General features: G+C 36.7%; 2 protein-coding genes across 3 annotated transcripts; one reads left to right on the top strand and one right to left on the bottom strand.

Annotated features, from left to right (window-relative positions):
* The first annotated feature begins 113 nt into the window (after positions 1-113).
* On the top strand, positions 114-11133 carry LOC132109766 (DNA-directed RNA polymerase II subunit RPB2). Its single transcript, XM_059516098.1, has 25 exons — positions 114-253; positions 571-643; positions 939-1089; positions 1198-1310; positions 2096-2315; positions 2463-2621; positions 2742-2906; positions 3033-3229; positions 3496-3615; positions 3721-3907; positions 4033-4176; positions 4269-4408; positions 4603-4714; positions 4802-4956; positions 5034-5232; positions 5389-5557; positions 5876-5972; positions 6070-6164; positions 6606-6856; positions 6938-7027; positions 7706-7813; positions 8220-8333; positions 10081-10241; positions 10352-10547; positions 10824-11133. Exons 1-25 carry the CDS (start codon positions 235-237, stop codon positions 10911-10913), a joined length of 3525 nt encoding a protein of 1174 aa, XP_059372081.1. The 5' UTR covers positions 114-234; the 3' UTR covers positions 10914-11133.
* A 543-nt stretch (positions 11134-11676) lies between these two features.
* Positions 11677-18456, bottom strand: LOC132109764 (insulin-like growth factor-binding protein 7). Of its 2 annotated transcripts, none has more exons than XM_059516097.1 (5): positions 17982-18456; positions 15724-15833; positions 13766-13873; positions 13390-13516; positions 11677-12302 (listed from the first exon to the last, which is right to left on the bottom strand). In XM_059516097.1, the coding sequence occupies exons 1-5, from the start codon at positions 18394-18396 to the stop codon at positions 12295-12297; spliced, it is 768 nt and encodes a 255-aa protein (XP_059372080.1). In that variant the 5' UTR covers positions 18397-18456; the 3' UTR covers positions 11677-12294. The 2 variants fall into 2 exon arrangements, with proteins under 2 accessions (XP_059372080.1, XP_059372079.1); XM_059516096.1 differs by having other exon boundaries at positions 11677-12245; positions 17982-18455.
* Positions 18457-22633: the final 4177 nt, after the last annotated feature.

Here is a 22633-nt window from a genome sequence, read left to right as displayed (position 1 = left end):
AGTTTTTATTTAACGTATGTTATTTAACATCCATACCACGGATCACTAAATTGTAAATGCTTGAATAAATGTGAATAAATATAATAATATATCTTGCTTCGGAAGTGACGTATAATTCCGTAGACGCTTTTTGTGTTGTTCATAGCGGCTCCGACACAAAGCGCCGTGGTGTGAGGCGCGCAGATAACCTCTTTTTAATTGAATCAGAATTAAAGATATTCACAAGAAAATATCATGTACGATCAAGACGAAGGTATGTGAGAGACATACGTGTGTTCTGTGTTTCTTTATGTTTTATTGCAGTGAAATGTGTAGCTAGATACTGCAGTTTTAAGCGTTAATACAGCGTAAGTAGCTAACAGGCTAAAGCTAGTTTTGACCAGAAAGAGTTATGCCAAACCATTCAACTTTTATTATAAGTTAAAGAGTTTATATCTATTGATATGTTGATAGAGAGAAGACTAAAGTAATGCATTCGGTAGTAAGCATGATTTGTCAGCTACTGTGTTGTTGCACTATTTGCCATAGATCAACTCTTTTTATGAGTAAATATCTTCTTAATTATTGTAGATATCCAGTATGATGAAGATGATGACGAAATCACCCCTGATCTGTGGCAGGAGGCCTGTTGGATTGTTATTAGGTAATCAATAAATCAATAAATAGCAAATTAATAAATCGTAATTGCATTTGTGCTGGAGTTTGTGTAAATGTAATTAACGTACAACAATTAACTTACATACATTTATGTGGGTGTGTTTACATACATGCAATCACACACACACACACACACACACACACACATATATATATATATATATATATATATATATATATATATATATATATATATATAACAAACCATAATGATGCATCTAATTAGTAAGAGGAAACTTTGACATAGCTTTGCTTGTTTCTTGTGTCACTTCCCTTTCCAGTTCATACTTTGATGAAAAAGGTTTGGTGCGACAGCAGCTGGACTCATTCGATGAGTTCATCCAGATGTCTGTGCAGAGGATTGTGGAGGATGCTCCACCCATTGACCTGCAGGCTGAGGCCCAGCACACATCTGGAGAGGTGGAGGAACCGGTGAGTGTCTGGAATCAGTGCCCTTTTATCATGTGGTTATAGTCCATTCTAAAAATAAATCGACTGTTTTAAATAAATTGAATACTCACTTGATTTTTTTTTCTGCAGCCTCGGTACCTCCTGAAGTTTGAGCAGATCTATCTGTCCAAACCCACTCACTGGGAAAGAGATGGCGCTCCGTCACCTATGATGCCAAACGAAGCTAGACTCCGAAATCTAACGTGAGTTTTGAACCTTTAGACAAAATATTTAAAGTTTGTGTATTTGTATTTTGATTATTGTATTTAGTATATCAGGCTTTTACAGCTCATATAGTATGATATAGGAGAATACAGAACTTATATTTGAGGAGGACAAAAAAAGCCTTCAAACTACAGAAGTATGAGATGAAACTTTGATAGCTTGTAGTGTGAATCATTGAGACCTTTATAACAGTGGACCTAAATAAAATGCATATAAATATAATTTGTCACTCTTTATCTCCAAAAAATATGTGTAGCAATGTCTTAAGTTGTTTAATTGCACTTAATATGTAAGCTCGTAGTGTTATGATCAGTTTTTATTGTGTGGGACCGTGGGCAAAACATATAACGCAATGCAATACAATAATGACTGAGAGATGAACAAATAAACATTCCTCAAAAGGCTTATGTATCATTATTGATACTCTCATTTTAACATTTTTTTTTCTAAAAAATAATGCATGAATAATCAAATAAACAAGTTGTTTACTAGTCTAGTATGTCTTCAAGTTATTCTTATAAAAATCCATATACAGTTGATTTCACAGTTCTTAGAATTATTCTAAAAGGCTTTTTACATACTAAGAAAGTTTAAAAAAATCAAACCGATGACAGACTTTTCAACAAAGTTTGATCATGTTGATAATTTACAGACCTTATAAATTTGTGTAAAAGGTTAAATGATTTTGTGTGAACCTCATATTTGTCCTACAGGGCAGAGCTTTTATCACATGTTGTATCTGAATGTGCACTGTGACTTGCAGGTATTCTGCCCCTCTGTATGTGGATATCACAAAGACCATCATAAAAGATGGGGAAGAGCAACAGCAGACACAGCATCAGAAAACCTTCATCGGCAAAATTCCCATCATGCTCCGTTCCACGTACTGTCTCCTCAGCGGCCTAACAGATCGTGATCTTTGTGAGTTGAATGAGTGCCCACTGGACCCTGGAGGCTACTTCATCATCAATGGTTCAGAGAAGGTCCTTTTTTTTTTCTTCATAATACAGCACAAAATACTTTTTGTTAATGAAATTGTATCGCATAGTTTGTTGACATTTTACATCAATTGAATTTTGTTTCAAAAGTCTGATTTCGATTAAGTTAAATGTGTTCTGTCATTTCTCCAGGTCCTGATTGCTCAAGAAAAGATGGCCACTAACACAGTGTATGTGTTTGCCAAGAAAGACTCCAAGTATGCTTACACAGGAGAGTGCAGGTCATGTCTGGAGAACTCCTCCAGACCCACCAGCACCATCTGGGTCAGCATGATGGCCCGTGGAGGACAGGTCAGTATTTGCAGTCGGTAAGCAAGGATTCAGCTTGCAGATTGAGCCAGGTTGAGTGGTTTTTGATTTCTTTAACTCTTAGTGCACATAATCCTATGCAAATATTTCTTCTGCATCCAGGGAGTAAAGAAAAGTGCCATCGGCCAGAGGATTGTTTCCACTTTGCCGTATATCCGGCAGGAAGTACCCATCATCATAGTATTCCGTGCATTGGGATTTGTGTCTGATAGAGACATCCTGGAACACATCATCTATGACTTTGATGATCCTGAGATGATGGAAATGGTATGTACCCTTTTTTTGTGAAAACTTAAGCAATCTTTTGTTTAGTAGAGGTTTTTTTTATAAGTGCAAATTTCATTTGTGATTCATGTCCAGACTTATAACAGCGTTCTCTGCTTTTTCCCACAGGTGAAGCCATCTTTGGATGAGGCCTTTGTGATTCAGGAACAGAATGTGGCTCTGAACTTCATTGGTTCCAGAGGAGCCAAACCTGGTGTCACCAAAGAGAGAAGAATCAAATATGCTAAAGAGGTTTTGCAGAAGGAAGTGCTGCCACATGTTGGTGTATCAGATTTCTGCGAGACCAAGAAAGCGTATTTTCTAGGGTAAAATAGTATTATGATTTTATCCTGTTTGCATAGCTTTATATATATATATATATATATATATAAGAAATATATATAAAAGAAATATATATAAAAGAAATATGACAATTTAATGTCCCTGTTTTAATATATTTTAAAATGTTTTTATTTGTATGATGAGAGCTGTATTTTCAGTAGCCATTACTCGGTGTCAGAAAGCCTAAGCCTTCAGAAATCATTCTAATATCTTGTAATATAATTAAATACTGTTTGCTTTCTCTGTTTAGTTACATGGTTCACAGACTATTGTTGGCTGCTCTGGGCAGACGAGAGCTGGATGACAGAGATCACTATGGCAACAAGAGGCTTGATCTCGCTGGACCCCTGCTTGCATTCCTTTTCAGAGGGTAAGACTCAAGCATTCAAGATGCTTTCATTAAATAATGCTTGTGTATGGTTCAAAATGAAAATTAGATCCTGAGTTGAAATCTATGTATCCCTATTTCTTCCAGAATGTTCAAGAATCTGCTGAAGGAGATCAGGATCTATGCACAGAAGTTTATTGACAGGGGGAAAGACTTCAATCTCGAGCTGGCCATTAAGACTCGCATCATTTCTGATGGACTCAAGTATTCTCTAGCCACGGGAAACTGGGGGGATGTAAAGAAAGCTCATCAGGCAAGAGCTGGAGTATCGCAGGTGAGCTCAGATATGCTTTCTTTTCTGTTTACAAATGTTTCTTAATTTTACTAACAGAACACTCACTGTTCATTTAGAATTCCAAGGTGCTCATTTGTTTCCTCATTGTCTTTTTAAATACGAAGGTGCTGAACAGGTTGACCTTCGCTTCTACTCTTTCCCACCTGCGCCGTGTAAACTCCCCTATAGGACGAGATGGCAAGCTGGCCAAACCTAGGCAGCTTCATAACACACTGTGGGGTATGGTGTGCCCTGCTGAGACCCCAGAGGTAGGATACCGTAACACTAGTATGCATCTGACCCTCAACCCTAACCTAAGTTTTCAGTGAAGTGATTAAGATGGAGTGAAATTTTGTTGCAGGGCCATGCTGTAGGTTTGGTGAAGAATTTAGCACTCATGGCCTACATTTCTGTGGGATCTCAGCCATCCCCCATCCTGGAGTTCTTGGAAGAGTGGAGCATGGAGAACCTGGAGGAAATCTCACCTGCTGCCATTGCAGAGTGAGTGTCATCCTGTTCTTTAGGGGGCAGCAGCACACCACTGAAATCGACAAGCTTCACTAGCGAAGCATTTTGATTTCACAATGATGTTCCGTTCCTAGTTTTTAAATGACTTCCTTTGTTTATTAAACCACATTCAGTTATTTATCAAATTTCTATTGAATAATACAACAAATTGTGTTTCCCCTTTTCAGTGCAACTAAGATTTTTGTGAATGGTTGCTGGGTGGGTATTCATAAAGATCCAGAGCAACTGATGAACACCCTGCGGAAACTGAGGAGACAGATGGACATCATTGTGTCTGAGGTATGGCATCACTTGTGCACCACTCCAGTTTAACGTTTTAGTCAGTGTACAGCACCTAACGGTGATCTTGTTTTCATCGTTGTCCAGGTGTCAATGATCAGAGATATCCGTGAGAGGGAGATCAGGATCTACACAGATGCTGGCAGGATCTGCCGTCCGCTGCTTATTGTAGAAAAGCAAAAACTTCTTCTGAAGAGGCGACATATTGACCAGCTCAAAGAGAGAGAGTATAACAACTACAGGTACATACTTTTGTGAAAGATATCAGGTTTCAGAATCGGCCTGTTCTGCATTAACAGAGTATCTGTCTCTTGTGTAGTTGGCAGGACCTAGTAGCCAGTGGCGTGGTTGAATATATCGACACACTAGAGGAGGAGACCGTGATGTTGGCCATGACCCCAGATGACCTTCAGGAGAAGGGAGTGGCTTATTGCTCCACCTACACACATTGTGAGATCCACCCATCCATGATTTTGGGCGTCTGTGCATCCATCATTCCCTTCCCTGATCACAACCAGGTACATATAGGCTATTGTGGATTTATTAACATTTTCAAGTATTTGAATTATCTGCAAACCCAAATATGATATTTCATTTGACAGTTTTCTAGTATAACCATTTGTAAGAACTTGTATATAAAATAGCGTCTAAATGATGCATTCTCCTGTCTACAGTCTCCCAGAAACACATACCAGTCTGCTATGGGTAAACAAGCCATGGGAGTTTACATCACTAACTTCCATGTGCGTATGGATACCCTGGCACATGTGCTCTACTACCCCCAGAAACCTCTAGTCACGACTCGTTCCATGGAGTACCTGCGCTTTAGAGAGCTGCCAGCAGGTATATCAAAAGTGGCAGTAAAGACATTTAAAATGTTACAAAAGATTTCCAATTTAAAAAAACCTGTTCTGGATTAATGGCTGCTAAAAATTCAGCTTTGCATGACAGAAATAAATTCCTTTTAATATATAGTAAAAAAAAAAAAAAAAATTATTGTAGCATTTCATAATGTTACTGTTTACAGTATTTTTCATCAAATAAATGCTGCACTGGTGAGCATAAAGAAAAACTCACCGAACCCAAAGTTTTTGAAAATTAGTGTGTATATGATCAGATATCATTTTAATTTTAAAACTCTTAATCTATTTTTCTTAAAAGGTATCAATTCCATTGTGGCTATTGCATCATATACTGGATACAACCAGGAAGATTCTGTCATCATGAACCGTTCGGCTGTGGATCGTGGATTCTTCAGGTATTGGATTCTAGGTTTTAGCTGGAGAAATTGTATTGTGAAACATTCCTCCCTTTTCACAAAGTTCCTGTTTTGATTCAAATGTCTATGATCTCAGGTCTGTGTTCTACCGCTCATACAAGGAACAGGAATCTAAGAAAGGCTTTGACCAGGAAGAAATCTTTGAGAAACCCACCAGAGAGACCTGTCAAGGTGCAATTCTAGTGTTTTCTACTCTTCTTTTTATCCTAACCAGTCACAAAGCAGCATGTTTGCAGCATCATATAATCCTTCTGTCCTTACTATTGCATGGAGAACCTTGTATAATTTCTTCAGATATCGCCATGATAATAGCCCTGATGCTGGCATGGAGTTAAAAAGTGAATAAATAAATTAAACTATTGCATGGAGCAAAAAAGTCAAATCAGAAAATGTTTTTGTATATTTTTTATATATTTGTTTACATGTGTGGTCAAATGCATTTTTACAGTTTGAATATTGTGTAGTGTTGTTGTAGTGTTGCAGTAAACCTTACGATAAACATGGAGATGGGATGCATTGCTTGATGCTTTATCATGTTTGGCTAGAACTTGGTGTTACAGAGGCTTTCTGCATAAGGTGCATTATCAATTGCGGTTTCTTTTTTCTCTAAAGGCATGCGACATGCCATCTATGACAAGTTGGATGACGATGGTTTGATTGCTCCTGGTGTAAGGGTGTCTGGCGAGGACGTTATCATAGGTAAAACTGTAACGCTTCCTGAGAATGATGATGAACTGGATAGCACCAACCGTCGCTACACTAAGAGAGACTGCAGCACATTCCTGCGCACCAGTGAGACCGGAATCGTTGATCAAGTCATGGTCACGCTAAACCAAGAGGGCTACAAGTTTTGCAAAATTAGGGTATGTATTGATTTGACTCTGAGGTTTATTTATTTATTTTTTATCTTTAAACTCTGTTTGCATTTTGCAAACTTTGTGCAGGTCCGTTCGGTTCGTATACCACAAATTGGAGACAAGTTTGCCAGTCGTCACGGTCAGAAGGGTACCTGTGGTATCCAGTACAGACAAGAGGTAAGTGTGTACATAAGTCTGGAGGCCGATACAATTATTTATGTTTTTGAGAGAAGTCTCTTAATGCTTATCAAGGCTGTATTTATTTGGAAAAAATTCATAAAGATAGTAGGATTGTGAAGTAATATAATGCAATTTAAAGTAATAGTTTTCTGTTTTAATACATTTCAAAATGTCATTTATTTCTGGGATGCAAAGTTGAATTTTCAGCATCATTACACTTTCAGTGTCACATGATCCTTCAGAAATCATTCTAGTAAGCTGATTTGCTGCCTTAAAAAACATTTCTTATATCAGCATCAAAAATGGTTTATTTTTGTTTTCACAGAATCTTTTGTTTCTTTACTGTCACCTTTTAATCAGTGGAATGCACCTTTCTTGAATAGAAGTATTAATTTTAATCGAGAAAAACAAAACTTTACTGGCCTCAAACTTGTGAACGGAAGTGTATAATAGAGGCTGTAATGTTGTTGTGCTCATTTTTAATGTCAGTGTGACTAAATGTGTATGCCAGCTTTGTTTAGACTAGCCTGTAGTTGAAGGTCTGTATACAGGATGTGGCTCTTAAGCAGTTCCTGATAGCAGAGACTGAAGCTGAAGGCCTTGTAAACAGTCACCCAAGAACTCGAATGCAGATAAAGTATGTGTCTGACCAGAGCTGTGAATTTCTCTCATTAGGACATGCCGTTCACATGTGAAGGAATCACTCCAGATATCATCATCAACCCTCACGCCATCCCCTCCAGAATGACAGTCGGCCATTTGATCGAGTGCCTGCAGGGGAAGGTACTTTGGTTCTCCGCTCCTAATCCTATATATCATGCTTGTCATTCAACTTGTTGTCTACTTTAGCAACAGATGTTTATTCTGGGAACATGTGTTTGTACACATGCACCACAAAGATTCTCAAGCTTAGTCATGTGGGAATATTTGGTACTTTGTAAGGAAGGATATTTTACAGAATTGAACAATTCTGCTTCCAGGGACTCTTTTTATGATTCCTCTTTTGTAATGATTATATATTCTAATGTGCACATTTATGCACTAAATTTTTTTTTATAAATATGTAGTTAATGTTTAACTTCACATTATGAGCAGCCAGTTAGTAATTACGTTGATTTAACTCATAAGCCTGTGTGTATTAAATATACAGTAGTTCTGAATTCTTCTTTTTATTTCCTCTTCCGTTCAGGTGTCCGCTAACAAAGGGGAGATTGGTGATGCCACGCCATTCAATGATGCTGTGAACGTACAAAAAGTCTCCAACCTGCTGTCAGAATATGGTTACCATCTGAGAGGCAATGAGGTGAAGAGCTTCTACCTGCCAATGTGTCAGCACTATTAAAGTGATAGTCCACCTAAAATGGAAATTATAAAAATGTCCTGAACTTGTTCCAAATCTGTAATCGTTTCTGTCTTCTGTGGAACATAGAAGATATTTTGAAGAATGTTGTCAACCAGACAGCTTTGGTTCCCACTAGCTGTGTTTCTATTACAGATTTGCACAAAACGTTTACGAAATATTCATTTTTCAAAATAGCGATTTTGCAGTATATGGGAGTTTTTGCAGTTTGGAATTTTGCAAGTTTCCAGTGGCTGAATTTTCAATTCGCAGTTTCAAGCTGATTGATGACATATGAGGCAGGGCAACAACTCACTGCTTGATGGAGCCTAGAGAACGTAGTTTATAATGTCCCTAAAATTCAAGATATGGGGCAAAAATGTTTTTGTCTCGTATTTACATCATATAATTAAGTGAAAGTGAAAGTGACGTGACATTCAGCCAAGTATGGTGACCCATACTCAGAATTTGTGCTCTGCATTTAACCCATCCGAAATGCACACACACAGAGCAGTGAACACACACACACACTGTGAGCACACACCCGGAGCAGTGGGCAGCCATTTATGCTGCGGCGCCCGGGGAGCAGTTGGGTGTTCGATGCCTTGCTCAAGGGCACCTCAGTGGTGGTATTGAAGGTGGAGAGAGCACTGTACATGCACTCCCCCCACCCACAATTCCTGCCAGCCCGGGACTCGAACTCACAACCTTTCGATTGGGAGTCCAACTCTCTAACCATTAGGCCACGACTTCCCCGCAATAAGCAATATCACATGAGCAATAGGCTAAGTGCAAATGTGATACTGATCTTATATAACAGTTAAGAAGTTAATATTGTGTTATTTTAGACAGTGTTGTCTGTTTTGCTCAATCTTGCCAATGAAAATATAAAGACAAGGCAAAACTGTTCACCTCCGTACAACACACAGTGGCATTTAATTTCTTAATGCATGTTTTGAACAAATCGGGTGAACCATTTGGTACGTTGAAGCATTGGCCATAGGCACATTGGATTTGAAGCGGCACTGCACAGACAGAACGGCTCAAAGCATAAGGAGCTGTCTGCTGTCTATTGCTCTTGCGGTTCTTTGATGTCACACACCGATCGGTTTGATGGTGATGATCTGCTTCAAGTCGAACAAGCCTAATGATTCAATGAACCATTCATAAAGAACCATTTACTATACCTTGATGAATCAGCCATTTAACGAATCAAATGAATGAATGACTCAATGACTTAATCATTAAGGCGTTTACCACCACTTACTGGCAGTTTTAGTTGATTATTATCATTTTAAAGAAATAATTTCATATTTCCATGGTAGTAATAATTTAAAAAATGATTAAAGGTGTAGTTCCCCCACCCAAACTCCCCCACTCATTGTCCAAAAGAGCATATGTAATATGTAATATACTCAAACAAAATAATTTATATAATTTTTATAATTATATAAATTAATATTAATTTTTATAATGTCTGTTTGATGCTTTACACAACATTGACTTTAAAAGGTCTTTTGGGAGTAATTTTCCAGCCAGATTTGATGTGTGATTGATTTGCGATTAATAAATCACCACGTAATTAATTTCATTTAAAAAATAATAATCACTTACCAGCCTTCGTAAATAACAATACAATTTTTTGATTGGACTGTGCTTTTGAGAATGTATTTAAGAATATTGAAACCTGTTTCTAATGATTTTTTTGCAGGTTCTGTATAATGGCTTCACCGGCCGTAAGCTCACCTCTCAGATCTTCATCGGACCCACATACTACCAGCGTCTGAAGCACATGGTGGATGATAAGATTCACTCCAGAGCCCGCGGCCCGGTCCAGATCCTCAACAGACAGCCCATGGAGGGTAGATCACGGTGAGACAGCTCTATTATACATGGAGTTTTTTTTTTTTTTTTTTGTCATGCATAATATATAAAATCACCTATCAGATCTTAATACGTTTTTCTTCCCTCTCTCCTTTCAGTGATGGTGGGCTGCGTTTTGGAGAGATGGAACGTGACTGTCAGATTGCTCACGGTGCTGCTCAGTTCCTAAAAGAGAGGCTTTTTGAGGCCTCTGACCCCTACCAGGTCCACGTCTGCAATCTATGTGGCCTCATGGCCATCGCAAACACCCGCACACACACCTATGAGTGCAGGGGATGCCGCAACAAGACACAGGTGAGCAAGAATTGATATCCTGACTGGATCAGGTGGTCTTTAAAGACCACCTTATCCAGTTTTCTAAATGCATGTTATTGATCTTATTGTGATCGATTCATCCAGTGCATGGATGCAATGGGGGATGGTTGTTGGTTCAGTTCCCACAATGAGCAAGCAATGACCTATTACCTTAAAGGGTCTAGTGAGCATATAGAATTTGTTTTGGATTATTTAAGATGATAAAATGAGCTCTTTCATCACTCTTTCCATCCATCCTCTGCTCTGCTCTTTCAGATCTCTTTGGTGAGGATGCCGTATGCCTGTAAGCTCTTATTCCAGGAGCTGATGTCTATGAGCATTGCCCCACGGATGATGACCAGCTAAACAACACACAGATGAATGATGGAATACAGGATACACAGAATAATGGAAAAAATTATAGGGAAAATAATTTTGAATGGATCCCAACAGCACTTCCTGCGGTAACTGCTGTGATTGTGAACTTCTACAGTTTTTGTTTTGTTTTTCATATGTTATTGTTCTGGAAAAGATGTTTTAGCTGTTCAACCGAGAATAAAATAAAGTTTCCTTTTAAAAAAAAAAAGTGATCATGATGACATTGCTTAATTTTTCTGCACAGACAACACACTGCATGCCTCTTCAAGTACATCTTTATTCATTAGTGTTATACAAATATCAAAACATAAACGGATGCATTAGATGCTCAGACTTTAAAGACAACACTTAATTCTACTGTAATTTGGGAACCAACAGAAAGTATTAGTTCTTAACACCCAGAAAATTAAACTCAACCTCCTCTGAACTACACTAGTTGTGACTTGTCATGGCATTAATAAAAAATTAAAAAAAGTATTTTTGTTGGCTTGCTGTCACATGTTAATAAACATGGAAAAATTGAGGGGAAAAATCATTTTATATTTTTTTAATTTGGTTAAAAAAGCAGATTTTTTTATTTATATTTATAAAAAGAATAAATCTAGGTGGATATAATGTAACATTTACTCATGACCCATGGTTCTCAATTAAATATGATTTTTGGTCCCTCATACTAAAACATTTGAGAAACCCTGATTTAGATGAAGTAGTCTTAAAGTTTTAATCTTACATATCATATCTGAATCTTGGAGGAATGGAGCATCTAAAAGTCTTAGAAACTGCACAAATAGTTGACGCTTAAAATAATTGTTTTTCAGCACCATAGACGTCAACCAAAATAAAAGAAAACTAAAGGAATGAGTACAATTTGTATCATTTAAAAACATCTTGAAAAATCACAAAGAGAAGTAAAACATACATATGATAAGCGGAGAAGAGATATTTGAGTGCGTTCACGTCCATGCAAGTGTGAATGATATTATGTGCCATATGAAGTGTGCGTGTCTGAATTTTTGTGTTCTCGGGTACGAATGCGCATATCTCTTTAAAAATCAATATGATGGTTGTCTTGTTTTGCGCTTTACAGTATCAAAGTTGTTCTGCAGGCAGACATATTGTAGAGTGAGGTAAAGTGTAGGAATGGAGAAATGTTGGAGTTTGTGTTTTTGTGAGTATCTCAGAACTTCTATAGTATAAAGTGTCCATGTGTAAGTTGCTGTTTGTGGTTCAGGTGGAGCATGTGAGCAGTGATTGCACTAGATGCTTGTCATTAAACATCTCAGTCGGAGGCCACGTCCTCTTACAGCTCATCATCCTTCCCTGCATACAAACAGACAAGAGGCACCAATGACAAAGACGTCTTAGTTTTCTAGTTGGCTGAAAAGAAAGGAATACTGTGTTATACAGCCAAACAGGTCATTAACATTACAATTATAACTCGCCTAAAAACTGAAGTTCTGCTCCAAGATCACAATAAAAGCGGTTTATATAACTTGTTTGCTGTATTCAAAACCTTACGTGTGAGGAACTGATTGAGATTTAAAGGGATAGATCACCCAGTAATGAACATTTTTTCATCATTTACTCACAATAAAGTTGTTGAATTCAAAAGATATTTTGAATAATGTTGGTAACCAAACAGTTACATTCACTTTCATAGTTTTTTTTTTCTAAATTATGACAGAATTAAACATTTTTGGGTAAACTATCCCTTTAAACAGAGTTAATTTAGTGTTATTTATTTATATAATACAGTATTATTAATATTTACAATTTTATTTTAGTTTGAGAAATTAATATTTTAATTAGGCTAAAGTTTAAATTAATTTGAGAACTAATGTGCTTTTATCATTTAGCTTTTTCTATTTTAGTTTTAGTCTTTTTTCAGTACTAGTTTTTGCATCTTATTACAACTTCACCTTGTTTTATTTCAGTTAGATCCCAAGGAACCATTTCTAATTTTTGCTTATATTTTATTCAAGTTTTCATTTTTTTATAGAGTTTTTATGCTTCATTTCAATTAATGAAATGATTTTAAATCATTTTAGTTTTAGGTAATAACAGTCAACTTAAATCATTTTACAACTTAAAGCTTTAAAATGTAATTTGCTTCTCCATTCAGTTAAGAAAAGGCTTTGTTCAACAATCTAATCTAATCTGGAATTTTAGAGCATGGCTCTTGATTGACTCAAAACAAGGATATGTTCCTCACAAAGCTGTTTTATGGGCTGTCAACATGCAACAGCAGAAACTTGTCACTGCAACCATCTTGCTCAAAGGAAACTAGCAGGTGATATTGGCCAAGAAAAAAGTTTGGCATGATGGAACACATTCTGTACAGCATGTGCTGCACACAGAAGTTTCTGCTACATTCTTTACTCGTGCATGTCTTTTATGTATCCTGAAGCATGAAGTAGGTGCGAGTTATTGTGCATCAGTCAACCGTTCAACTGCACTCACTCACCCTTCTTGTGTGGAATGTCATTGATGGAATCCACCACGTGAATGGTGCCCACGGCCGATGCTTCGCCCTGGATGTTGCTGGCATGACACTCGTAGAAGCCGTCCTCACCCTTGGTAAGTGGAGATATCTGTAACAGATGGCCATCAGCTGTAGTTTTCACCCAATCTGTTCTCAGTGTTTCAATAAGTGCAGAGAACTCCAAACAAATGTAACCTGAGATGAGTCCTTTTAGAGTAGTGCTGGCAACAAAAAATGCTGTAACGATTTTGCGTTGCACAATAAATAACCCTCGTAACTTGTAGCAGAAAGCTTGTAGTAGTTAAGCATGGGGAGATAAACAAACAAAAGAGTGTATATTTAGTTAAAACGCACTTACTAGCACCCAGCCGGTAACCTCATGCTTTTCCGGACCTCCACGGGTCTGGACAGCCAGGTTGTCTTTGTCTCCAGGGAGTGGAAGAGTCTTGTCTTTGCTATTAGATACCTATGAGAATCACACAGTCATGAAGATATTTCACTTTTACACTCAAACTAATTTCAACACACAAACGACTAAGCACATAATGTCGCAGCTCACTACAGCTTGTTTGTTCTGTGGTGGTTTTGATTATGCATGATTAAGTTACACCAGACTCTACAGGAAGAACCGTTTCATTCACACAGATTAGCAAATATTTCTTTTTAGTTTTTCTTTTTTGTTTTTCCTCCAAACTATAACCACATGTGGAACCAGACACACTAGATCTTAAATTAATAAATAATGTATTGCATTTTGCAGTTTGATAAACAGCCATCTGAAGTCCTTTGAGTTTATGAGCATTTAGGTTTGGAAATGTTTAACAATTTGTTTGGCTTAATATGAAGCAATTTTCTGTATTGACTTTTATCAGGTATTTCCCTGTATGTTCAATTTATTCTGTGTTTTAGGGTTAAAAGAAGAAATGTCCATAAAATGTCATGGCAGAAAATGACCAGTACCTTTTCAGTTGCGTGTGTTTTTTAAAGTGTGAGGTGAATGGTGAGATTAACATAAGCATATTACTGAAGTTACAGTAAGGCTATGAAAATAAATGCTTCAATTTTGCATGTTGGTACCTGTCAATAAGCTTGGCCCCCCTAAATTTTGAATCATATCACACCAAACAATTTTAAATTAATTGCGCAGTCCTGTAAAATATACTGTGTGTGTGTGTGTGTATATATATATATATATATATATATATATATATATATATATATATATATATATTACAGAAAAACTTCACCAGCTGCCAAATTTAAATCTGCGTTCGTTGGCTGGCATAGAGCCACTCAGCCAGATATATATATATATATATATATATATATATATATATATATATATATATATATATATATATATAAATTTATTAATGATATTTACAATTGTCTTATTATCTTTATTATTGTTGTAGTTATTATTATTATTTCATGTAATGGTACGTATTAACTTATGTTTTTTCTCGGACTTTTAAAACTACTCCCCTCACTCTTTCTCAAGTCCGTCTTTCAGACTTTAATTTTATTGCTTAAACTTTTTAATCTCCTCCTCTGATCTCAAGAGACGCTAAAAGTAATTACTGAGTGACTCTGGGTTTGCATCTCTGTAATAACAATATCCCGCAGGGCCCCTCGAACTGAGGCAAGGGTGGAATTCGGCATCCAGAACATAATCCAGTTTCCACCATTTATGAAGCATAACTAACCTGATCAACAGAAACTGCATACGAAAATAAAACCCATATTACCTCATGGTTAAATAAGCATTAAACTAATTTACAGATAGAAAACTGAGTCAAAGCACAAACATATTTTTAAAGACCAATATTTCCCAGGGTTTCAGATTTCCTGAGAGAGTTTTTTTTTTTTTGTGGGAAAACACCATTAGTCATTTTTGTATCCGGTCATCCGCTGTGGCTTTTTATATTAGTGACCTTCTAGCCAGTACAAAGCAATGCCCAGTGCCATGGAATTCCTTGATCCTATATCTTTAAGGAGAATGCCTGTCTCCTTCAGTTCTAGAATGGAAAAATGTGATCGCTGATGACACACTTGATAAAGTGCTTCCTGCTCTGATTCCTCCCTTGTTTGTGGTGCTATTGTTTCTGTGCTGTGTTATTCATAGAAGTGGACATCCTTTAACATAGCTGGAGCTGTTCTGTATTCACAAACACATCCTTCCTCTTTTCCATATGGGTTTTGTGTTTGTTCTATAGAATCTGATCCATGAAAACACATCAGCTCAGACATTACATACTTGTAAAAACAATATGCAAAGATTAACTGTTTTTTTTTTTAAATAATCTGTTCTTTTACTTTTCTCCAGGTGAGCACAGGTGTTGGTATCCCGGTGGCTTCACAGCTCAGGAAGACCTGCGAGCCAGTAATGTTCCAGACCTCTCCTGGAGCTGTTACAATAACTGGTGCTGCAGAGGACACACACACAAAAAAAGATTTAGAAGTTGCATTCTAGTTGCATATTATATAATAAGCATGCCATGCCGAAATTATCAGCATGTGGGTTTCTCTTGTGCCTGGTTGAGGAAGGAATTCTGGAACCGAGTTTGCACACTGCACTGATGGACAGATTGAAATACAGACAACAGCTGCTTCATTGCTTCTAGTGAGAAAATCGCTTCAATGGTTCACTCAAAATTGAAAAGGTTATTTCCAAATCTGACATGTCCAGATGACTTTTTCTTAGACACACAATTATAAATTATTATTTCATTCAATGTCCTAGCAGTTTTCTGTTCAATTGGGACATTTCTTTCTGGTCATCTAAGGGAAAATATGGCTAAGTTTACCCGAATTCACTCCTGTTGTAATATCTCACATGCACTTAGGTTATTTTAGCAAAGATAATAGTAAGAAAATGTGTTTTTGCAACCTGCGAACTGATACCTTGTATTTGAGGAGTATTTCAAACAAGGTAAAACAAATCACTTTCCATTCCTTCTGAGTTCTGTCATATTGTCAGCTTGTTGGGTTGAATAGGAGAAGACCGAGGTCAGAGAAAGCTCTGCTGGAGAGGCTTTTCCATATAAAGAATCCTCTGGCTCTTTTAATCCCACGCCAGAATGCTGTTATAATGAATTATACGCAGGTTCACTGATTCAAGCTGTCTGACTTTGCTTTAAACCAACAGTATGCCTGTGTGATTTGCTAAACAAGACATTGCTATTTGATCAGGCCTGATCTCCCTATTCAGAACTGAAAATCCACCCGAGGCTGGAATTTCAGACATGTCTGTTCAGGGATAGCGAAACGTTTCCACCCTGTATGAAAACAATTGCCTCTGGCCTGTTCTGTTGTTGCCTTAACACACTGTCAATGTATCTGTGTGCGCACAGTTCATTTGTCCCAGGGACAAAGTACAGGACTGGTCAAGTGCTCCCAGGAGAAAAGAAACTTGAACACAAGCACATGACAGCTGAATCATGTGAGGGACTGGATCATGTAGGGCATTAACAAATCTAAAGTAGAAAAGTAGTTGTTGACGCAGCTGTGGATAAAGCCAGCGTTTCATTTCTTTGCACAAACACTCTGATCGATGTGATCCCCGCGGTCAAATTCTACATTGGATGAAATAAAAAAAACTGACCTTTAAATAGCTGTGGGTGGTTAGGAACAGTTTAAAACACTAAGCCTAAATGTACTTGCAATATAAACAGTCAGTGAGCCATTATAAATATAAAATAATTTATTCATTTTGCCATTTAGGCACAGACCTATAATTAGGGCTAAGCTTTTATTTTTTCAAAGATGTACCAACATATTGTACTTACAATTTTAATACACTGGCCTCAAAAAACTTTTGGACACTTAAATCACACTCAAAAATGTATGAATTCCATTGCATTATGCAAATACATAATGCCTTGAATTCCTAGTGACAGGCTCCACTGTGAAAATGTACCCCTTGGTATGACAGCTATTGGGGCATGTTGTCACAGAACATTTGACCCTTTTTTTTTTCTAGTGATTTGAAAATGTTGAAAAATACAGGAACTTTAGGAGATAATATTTTTTTTAAACATGAAAAACCGTTTGAGTTCTTTACTGCAAAACTACAGTCTTTTAAACATGCAAAACTAAGGTTACTGTCTAAATGTTACATGGCATAGAGAAAACAATTCAGTCCCTATTTTGTATATTATTATTTTTTTATATCAGTATTTACAAAACAGCACAAAATGTGAAAGAGCTATTGAAATATATTACATTTTTATAGAAATTAAAAAAAAGAAATATGTATAGGACATTTTGTAAGAAGCAGAGTTGAAGATTAAAATCTTATTGACTCTGCAATTTTGTTGATCGTTTCATATGTATTATACAGACTCTGATGGTTAAAATAAAAATTAACCGGGATAGATTTTTTCAAAAGTGCCCGTAGCTGCAGAAACACCTCTCTCTCTCTCTCTCTCTCTCTCTCTCTCTCTCTCTCTCTATGATGACATAAATCAAACGTTCATGACATTATTTAATCTAAACATTTTACTTATTAATGACGATTATTAAAGTGCTGACTGCTAAATTACAGAGATTCTCCTAGTGTTGAGGCATCTCACCTTCAGCGCATTTGCCCTTGTTCCGAATCTTAATCTCGGGTTTTTTGTCCTTGACTGCTGTGACACTCGCTGCTTTCAGCTCACAGCCGCTGTTGTAGTTCACGCCGTCAGTGCCACACACGGGATAGTTGCTCTTGCAGACGCAGACCCCTGATTTGCTCTTCTTGTCTTTGTCGCTCTTGACGCACTCGAGTCCGGATGCGCAGCGCTTGGCTGAGGCTCCGCGTCCCCCGCACGGCTCTCCAGCACCCGACGCGCAGAGCTCGCAGCAGCCGCACGCGTCCAGCAGCGTCCCGGAGGAGCAGCCCTCGGCCGGCAGCGGAGCGCACTTACTCGGGTCGCAGGTGCCGCAGCTGCGGGGCAGCCGGTCCGCTGACACCACAGCGAACAGTGTTAAAAGCACAACGCAGATCATGGTGAGGTGTGAAGGGTCTCAGGCTGGTTCAGAGTCTGCTGCTTCTTTCTGCTTTGGGATGGAGGTACTAGACCCCGCCCAGTAGGACCACACACTTACAATAGCAGAAGAAAACGTATCCTCCTCTCTTGGCATAGTTCTGTTGTTATTGGTATTAGGCCTATGATCCCATGGAATACCAACGTGAAGTTTTCGGGTTTCCTGAAAGGTTGCAACTTGCAAAGGAGTCCCAGTTCAAAAGAGCCCAGGTTTCTTTAAGTCTCATGTGACAGGGATTCCCAAACCTTTTTTTATGCCAAGGATTTCCAAATGTGATGATCCCCTTTTCTTAATTTATAAGGGCAGAGACACATTTATACTAAGCACACTGGTAAGTGTGATATTATACAGACAACATACTGTTTGCTAAATTTAAACTTAACTTTATGACATACTGTATAAAAAAATAAAAATTATACTTAGCTTTTTTTGGCTTCAAAAGGGGTTCAATGTGGAAAATATTTATTTTTGTATTTTATCCTATGCTGTTAGAGTAGAATATTAGATGTAAACACATGAAGAGAATCGTTTTCAGTCCAGATTTGTTTGTATATAAAAATAAATAAATAATAATAACTGATCATATGTACACAACTATCCAAACAGTTTGGCATTTACATATTTTTTATACTTTTATTCAGTAAGGATGCATTAATTGATCAATAGTGACAGTAAAGATGTTTTTCCAATTTTTGTTTTCATATAAATTATGTTCTTTTGAACTTAACATTAACAAAACCTCATAATAAAGTGTATTATGATTTCCACAATGACATTAAGCAGCACAACTGTTTCCAACATAATAATATGATATGATAATAATATTGTTCACATATTAGAATGATTTCTGAGGAATCATGTGACACAGAAGACTGGAGTAATGATGCTGAAAATTCAACTTTGCATTACAGGAATGAATTACATCCTAAAGTAAACTATCAATCTATTGTTTTAAATTGTAATAGTTTTTCAAAATATTTCTATTTTCACTGTATTGTTGATTAAATAAATGCAGCCTTGCTAAGCATAAGAGACTTATTTTAAAAACATTTAAAAAAATCTTACCAACCCAAAAAATTTGAACAGTAGTGTATACGTTACAAAACAACAACCCTTACCCTTTTTTCTTTTTAAAAATTGTCACTTGTTTCTGAGAGGCCAAAAATTGTAAAATTGTTTAACATCAGTTTAAAATTGTACTACTTATCAGAGTCTCTCTCCTAAAGCAGTTTTTCATAAACACATCTGATGGATGAATCCACACAGGCATCCACATGCTCCATTCACATTTACAGTAGACGATGCTTTAATTTACAACATCCACATCCATCTATTTGATGTATTTGGTTACAAATACATGTATGGTGTTTCAGAGTCTGCACGTGTTGGAGGGATGCGACAGACGGCCCGGGAGCGAGGGGATCTCAGGAGCAGGTTATGTGCCAGGCCAAGACAACTGGAGCTGAGCCAGTACAGAGACATGGACTATGAATTAAGGAAAAAAGAAAAGAAAAAAAAACACCTGTCATTTAAATTTCAATTTGTGAATTCAGAGGGCTGTTTTTGTGAAGCATTCTCAACTTGAGAAACTTCTCATCTACTGCTCCTACGTAAGAAGGACTGGAGACACAACACAAACATATCTGTCAGCTAGATAAGTACAAGATATCGATTTGTACGTCTACTGAAGATATCACAGCAAAGTTATACAATGTCTCAGCCCTTGTAACTATTCTCAGACGGGCTTCAAAAACACAATCCTCCGTATGCCCCCTTTTATCGTAAGATCAAAATCCTTAGAGCTCTGGGCAATAAGGGGCATATCTGTGCTGGGATAAAAGACATCATGTACCAATGTCTTTCCTTTTGGAAAAACAACATTACTCAAAAACGTGAGTAAAATTTATTCATGTCATACAAGCTGAAACCTGTCCAGATCCTCGCTTAAACTAAAGTTACTGTACACAGATACAGCAGATAATGTTGGAATGGAGTTGCTGACGGGACTGTGGCGGCTACAGAAATCATCAGCAGAGATATTCCTCTGATGAAGTTAGTAACATCATTTTGGCTCTATCTGAGGGCGAATATTTGAAAAAAAAAAAAAGAAGAAAAACATTCATTGGTTAACAATAGAATCTCATAACACCTATCAAGAACAAGTAATGTACTTTAACTTTAACTTTAGACTTTAACCCAAGACACAGCAGATGGCATTAAAATAATTCTTTCCTACCTGCACGTTTTCTCTGACCTGGGCTTCTCTTTGGCTTTGGCTGAGATACAGAGATCTCAAAGCGTAACTGGTCCGGCCAACACAGCTATCTCCTTCTGCAGAGCTTCATATCTGGAGCAAAAGGGCACTAGGGTTACTCTTTTCCAGCCAGAAGTCTTTTTTCTTTCCAACAGATACAAAATCCCTGGCCTATGAAAACATGAATTCACTGGCCATTGGGACTCAAAACCTAAATACAGCCTGGATGGACCAGTGTTTTGACTCAGTTTAACAAATTACTAAATTCTTCAGATACAGACAACCACATGCATATTTTCATGTGCTTTGCATTTCATAAAAGAACAACTGATTTGGCATCTCTGCTTGCATTTAGATATCAAAACATCAGTTTTGGTCTGACACACTACAGATAATGTTCTCACACTTTGGGTCATCAGTAGGGGAGGAAAAAGGAGGGGAGGCACATTCTTTTTCTCTTTCAATCCTCCTCCTTGGCAAGAGAAACATTCCACAGCTGGGAGACACTGGGGCGAGAGAGAGACTCTTAATAAGGCACATGATCTCCAGTGTTTACTCTGTGATATCTGCTGACCTCCAAGATGTGCCTTACATACTGTACTATGTTTAGACAAACTAACAAATAAATCCAAATGAGAAAGGGCTGTTTACTCAATGATTCACATTAAACCTAGTCAGAAACCAACACTCTCATGTTGCAACCTTATTGAAAGGGATAAATCGTTGAATTTGTTTTCTTTTTCTTTTGAAAGCGGAGTTCGATGTGCAAGTAATTCAAAAGGCAAAGCTGGAACTCAAAATAACACAGAAGAGATGCCAATTATAGGAATAATGGGAAATAAAAAAATAAAAACCAAAAGGAAAATAATAATATTCTTCAAAGAATATCTATTTTTAAGAAAAGACAAAAAAATTGCCTGTGAATTAACAGAAATAAGCAAAAAACAAAAAACAAAAAAACAAACAAACAGTATTAAAATCACCACAACGTCGACTACCAGTCATAAGTTTTTGGGCAGTAAATTAATACTTTAATTCAGTGACAATGCATTAAATTGATTAAAAATATCAGTGAAAACTTGTAATCTTTAAAGATTTCAATTTCAAATACATTTTAAATATACACGTTACCTCTCTTTTGCTCTTGACACACAAATCAAATGCCATGTATGATACATTTCATATTTTATGTTATGGATATTCTGCAAATCTCTTTAAAATAATATTTTACTAAAACAAACAATTTGTATTATAATAAAACACAAAAAAATTACTATTATTGTTTAAAATGATCAATTTAAAATGCCTATCGAACACTTTAATCAATAGTAATAAAAATAAAAAAAAATCAAGAAAAAGAAAATCAGTCAAAGATGACTGCTTTAACCTGGTCAGACTCTTACAGTAAAGTTAACTGGAAGAAACGTATAAGCAAATCTTTACCTTCATTTGTGGTTGTTTATCACATCATTTGTGTTGAATATGTATTGAAACATCTTATTTTTCCAAGTATATCTATCCTTGGTTTTGTAGAAACATTTGGTCTTTAAAGGATCTCTTGAATGATGCTGAAGAGGTGTTGGATTACTGAATACTGAAAAGTTATTTATAATGCTATAATGCTATGAAGTTTGATTAATTACTGTACGGTTTAGCACATTAATTACTGTACGGTTTTCTTTCTGAATGAGACTTTTTGTCACAAAATCTAGCAACACGTATGTTTCAAGGTAAACAATACGAAGATCGACATACCTCAACGTTATAATAAATTATATTTATCAAATAAATTTATCAGGATTCCAGCTTTTTTATTTTTTAGACATTAATCAACAAACCTTTTTTGCCATCTTCTTCATAGTTTCCATATTTAATATCTATAAAAGACTGGTACAATGCTTTTACTCTTAAACAAGGTTTTGCATACCATCCAAAACTGTTTTT

Source organism: Carassius carassius, chromosome 29 (genome assembly GCF_963082965.1).
Source record: "Carassius carassius chromosome 29, fCarCar2.1, whole genome shotgun sequence".
NCBI lineage: Eukaryota > Metazoa > Chordata > Actinopteri > Cypriniformes > Cyprinidae > Carassius > Carassius carassius.
Note: the sequence above shows the minus strand (reverse complement) of the source record. Positions and strands in the feature narration are given on the sequence as shown.

Excerpts from the sequence above, each read along its gene's own strand:
- LOC132109764 (XM_059516096.1), bottom strand. The coding sequence starts at position 18,396 with ATGATCTGCGTTGTGCTTTTAACACTGTTCGCTGTGGTGTCAGCGGAC. Across the intron at positions 13,874-15,723 it reads CTGTGCTCACCTGGAGAAAA|GTATCTAATAGCAAAGACAA; the intron begins GTAAAAGAACAG and ends TGATTCTCATAG. Across the intron at positions 12,246-13,389 it reads TGACATTCCACACAAGAAGG|GGAAGGATGATGAGCTGTAA; the intron begins GTGAGTGAGTGC and ends GTTTGTATGCAG.
- LOC132109766 (XM_059516098.1), top strand. Across the intron at positions 4,957-5,033 it reads AGAGAGTATAACAACTACAG|TTGGCAGGACCTAGTAGCCA; the intron begins GTACATACTTTT and ends TCTCTTGTGTAG. Across the intron at positions 6,857-6,937 it reads ACAAGTTTTGCAAAATTAGG|GTCCGTTCGGTTCGTATACC; the intron begins GTATGTATTGAT and ends AACTTTGTGCAG.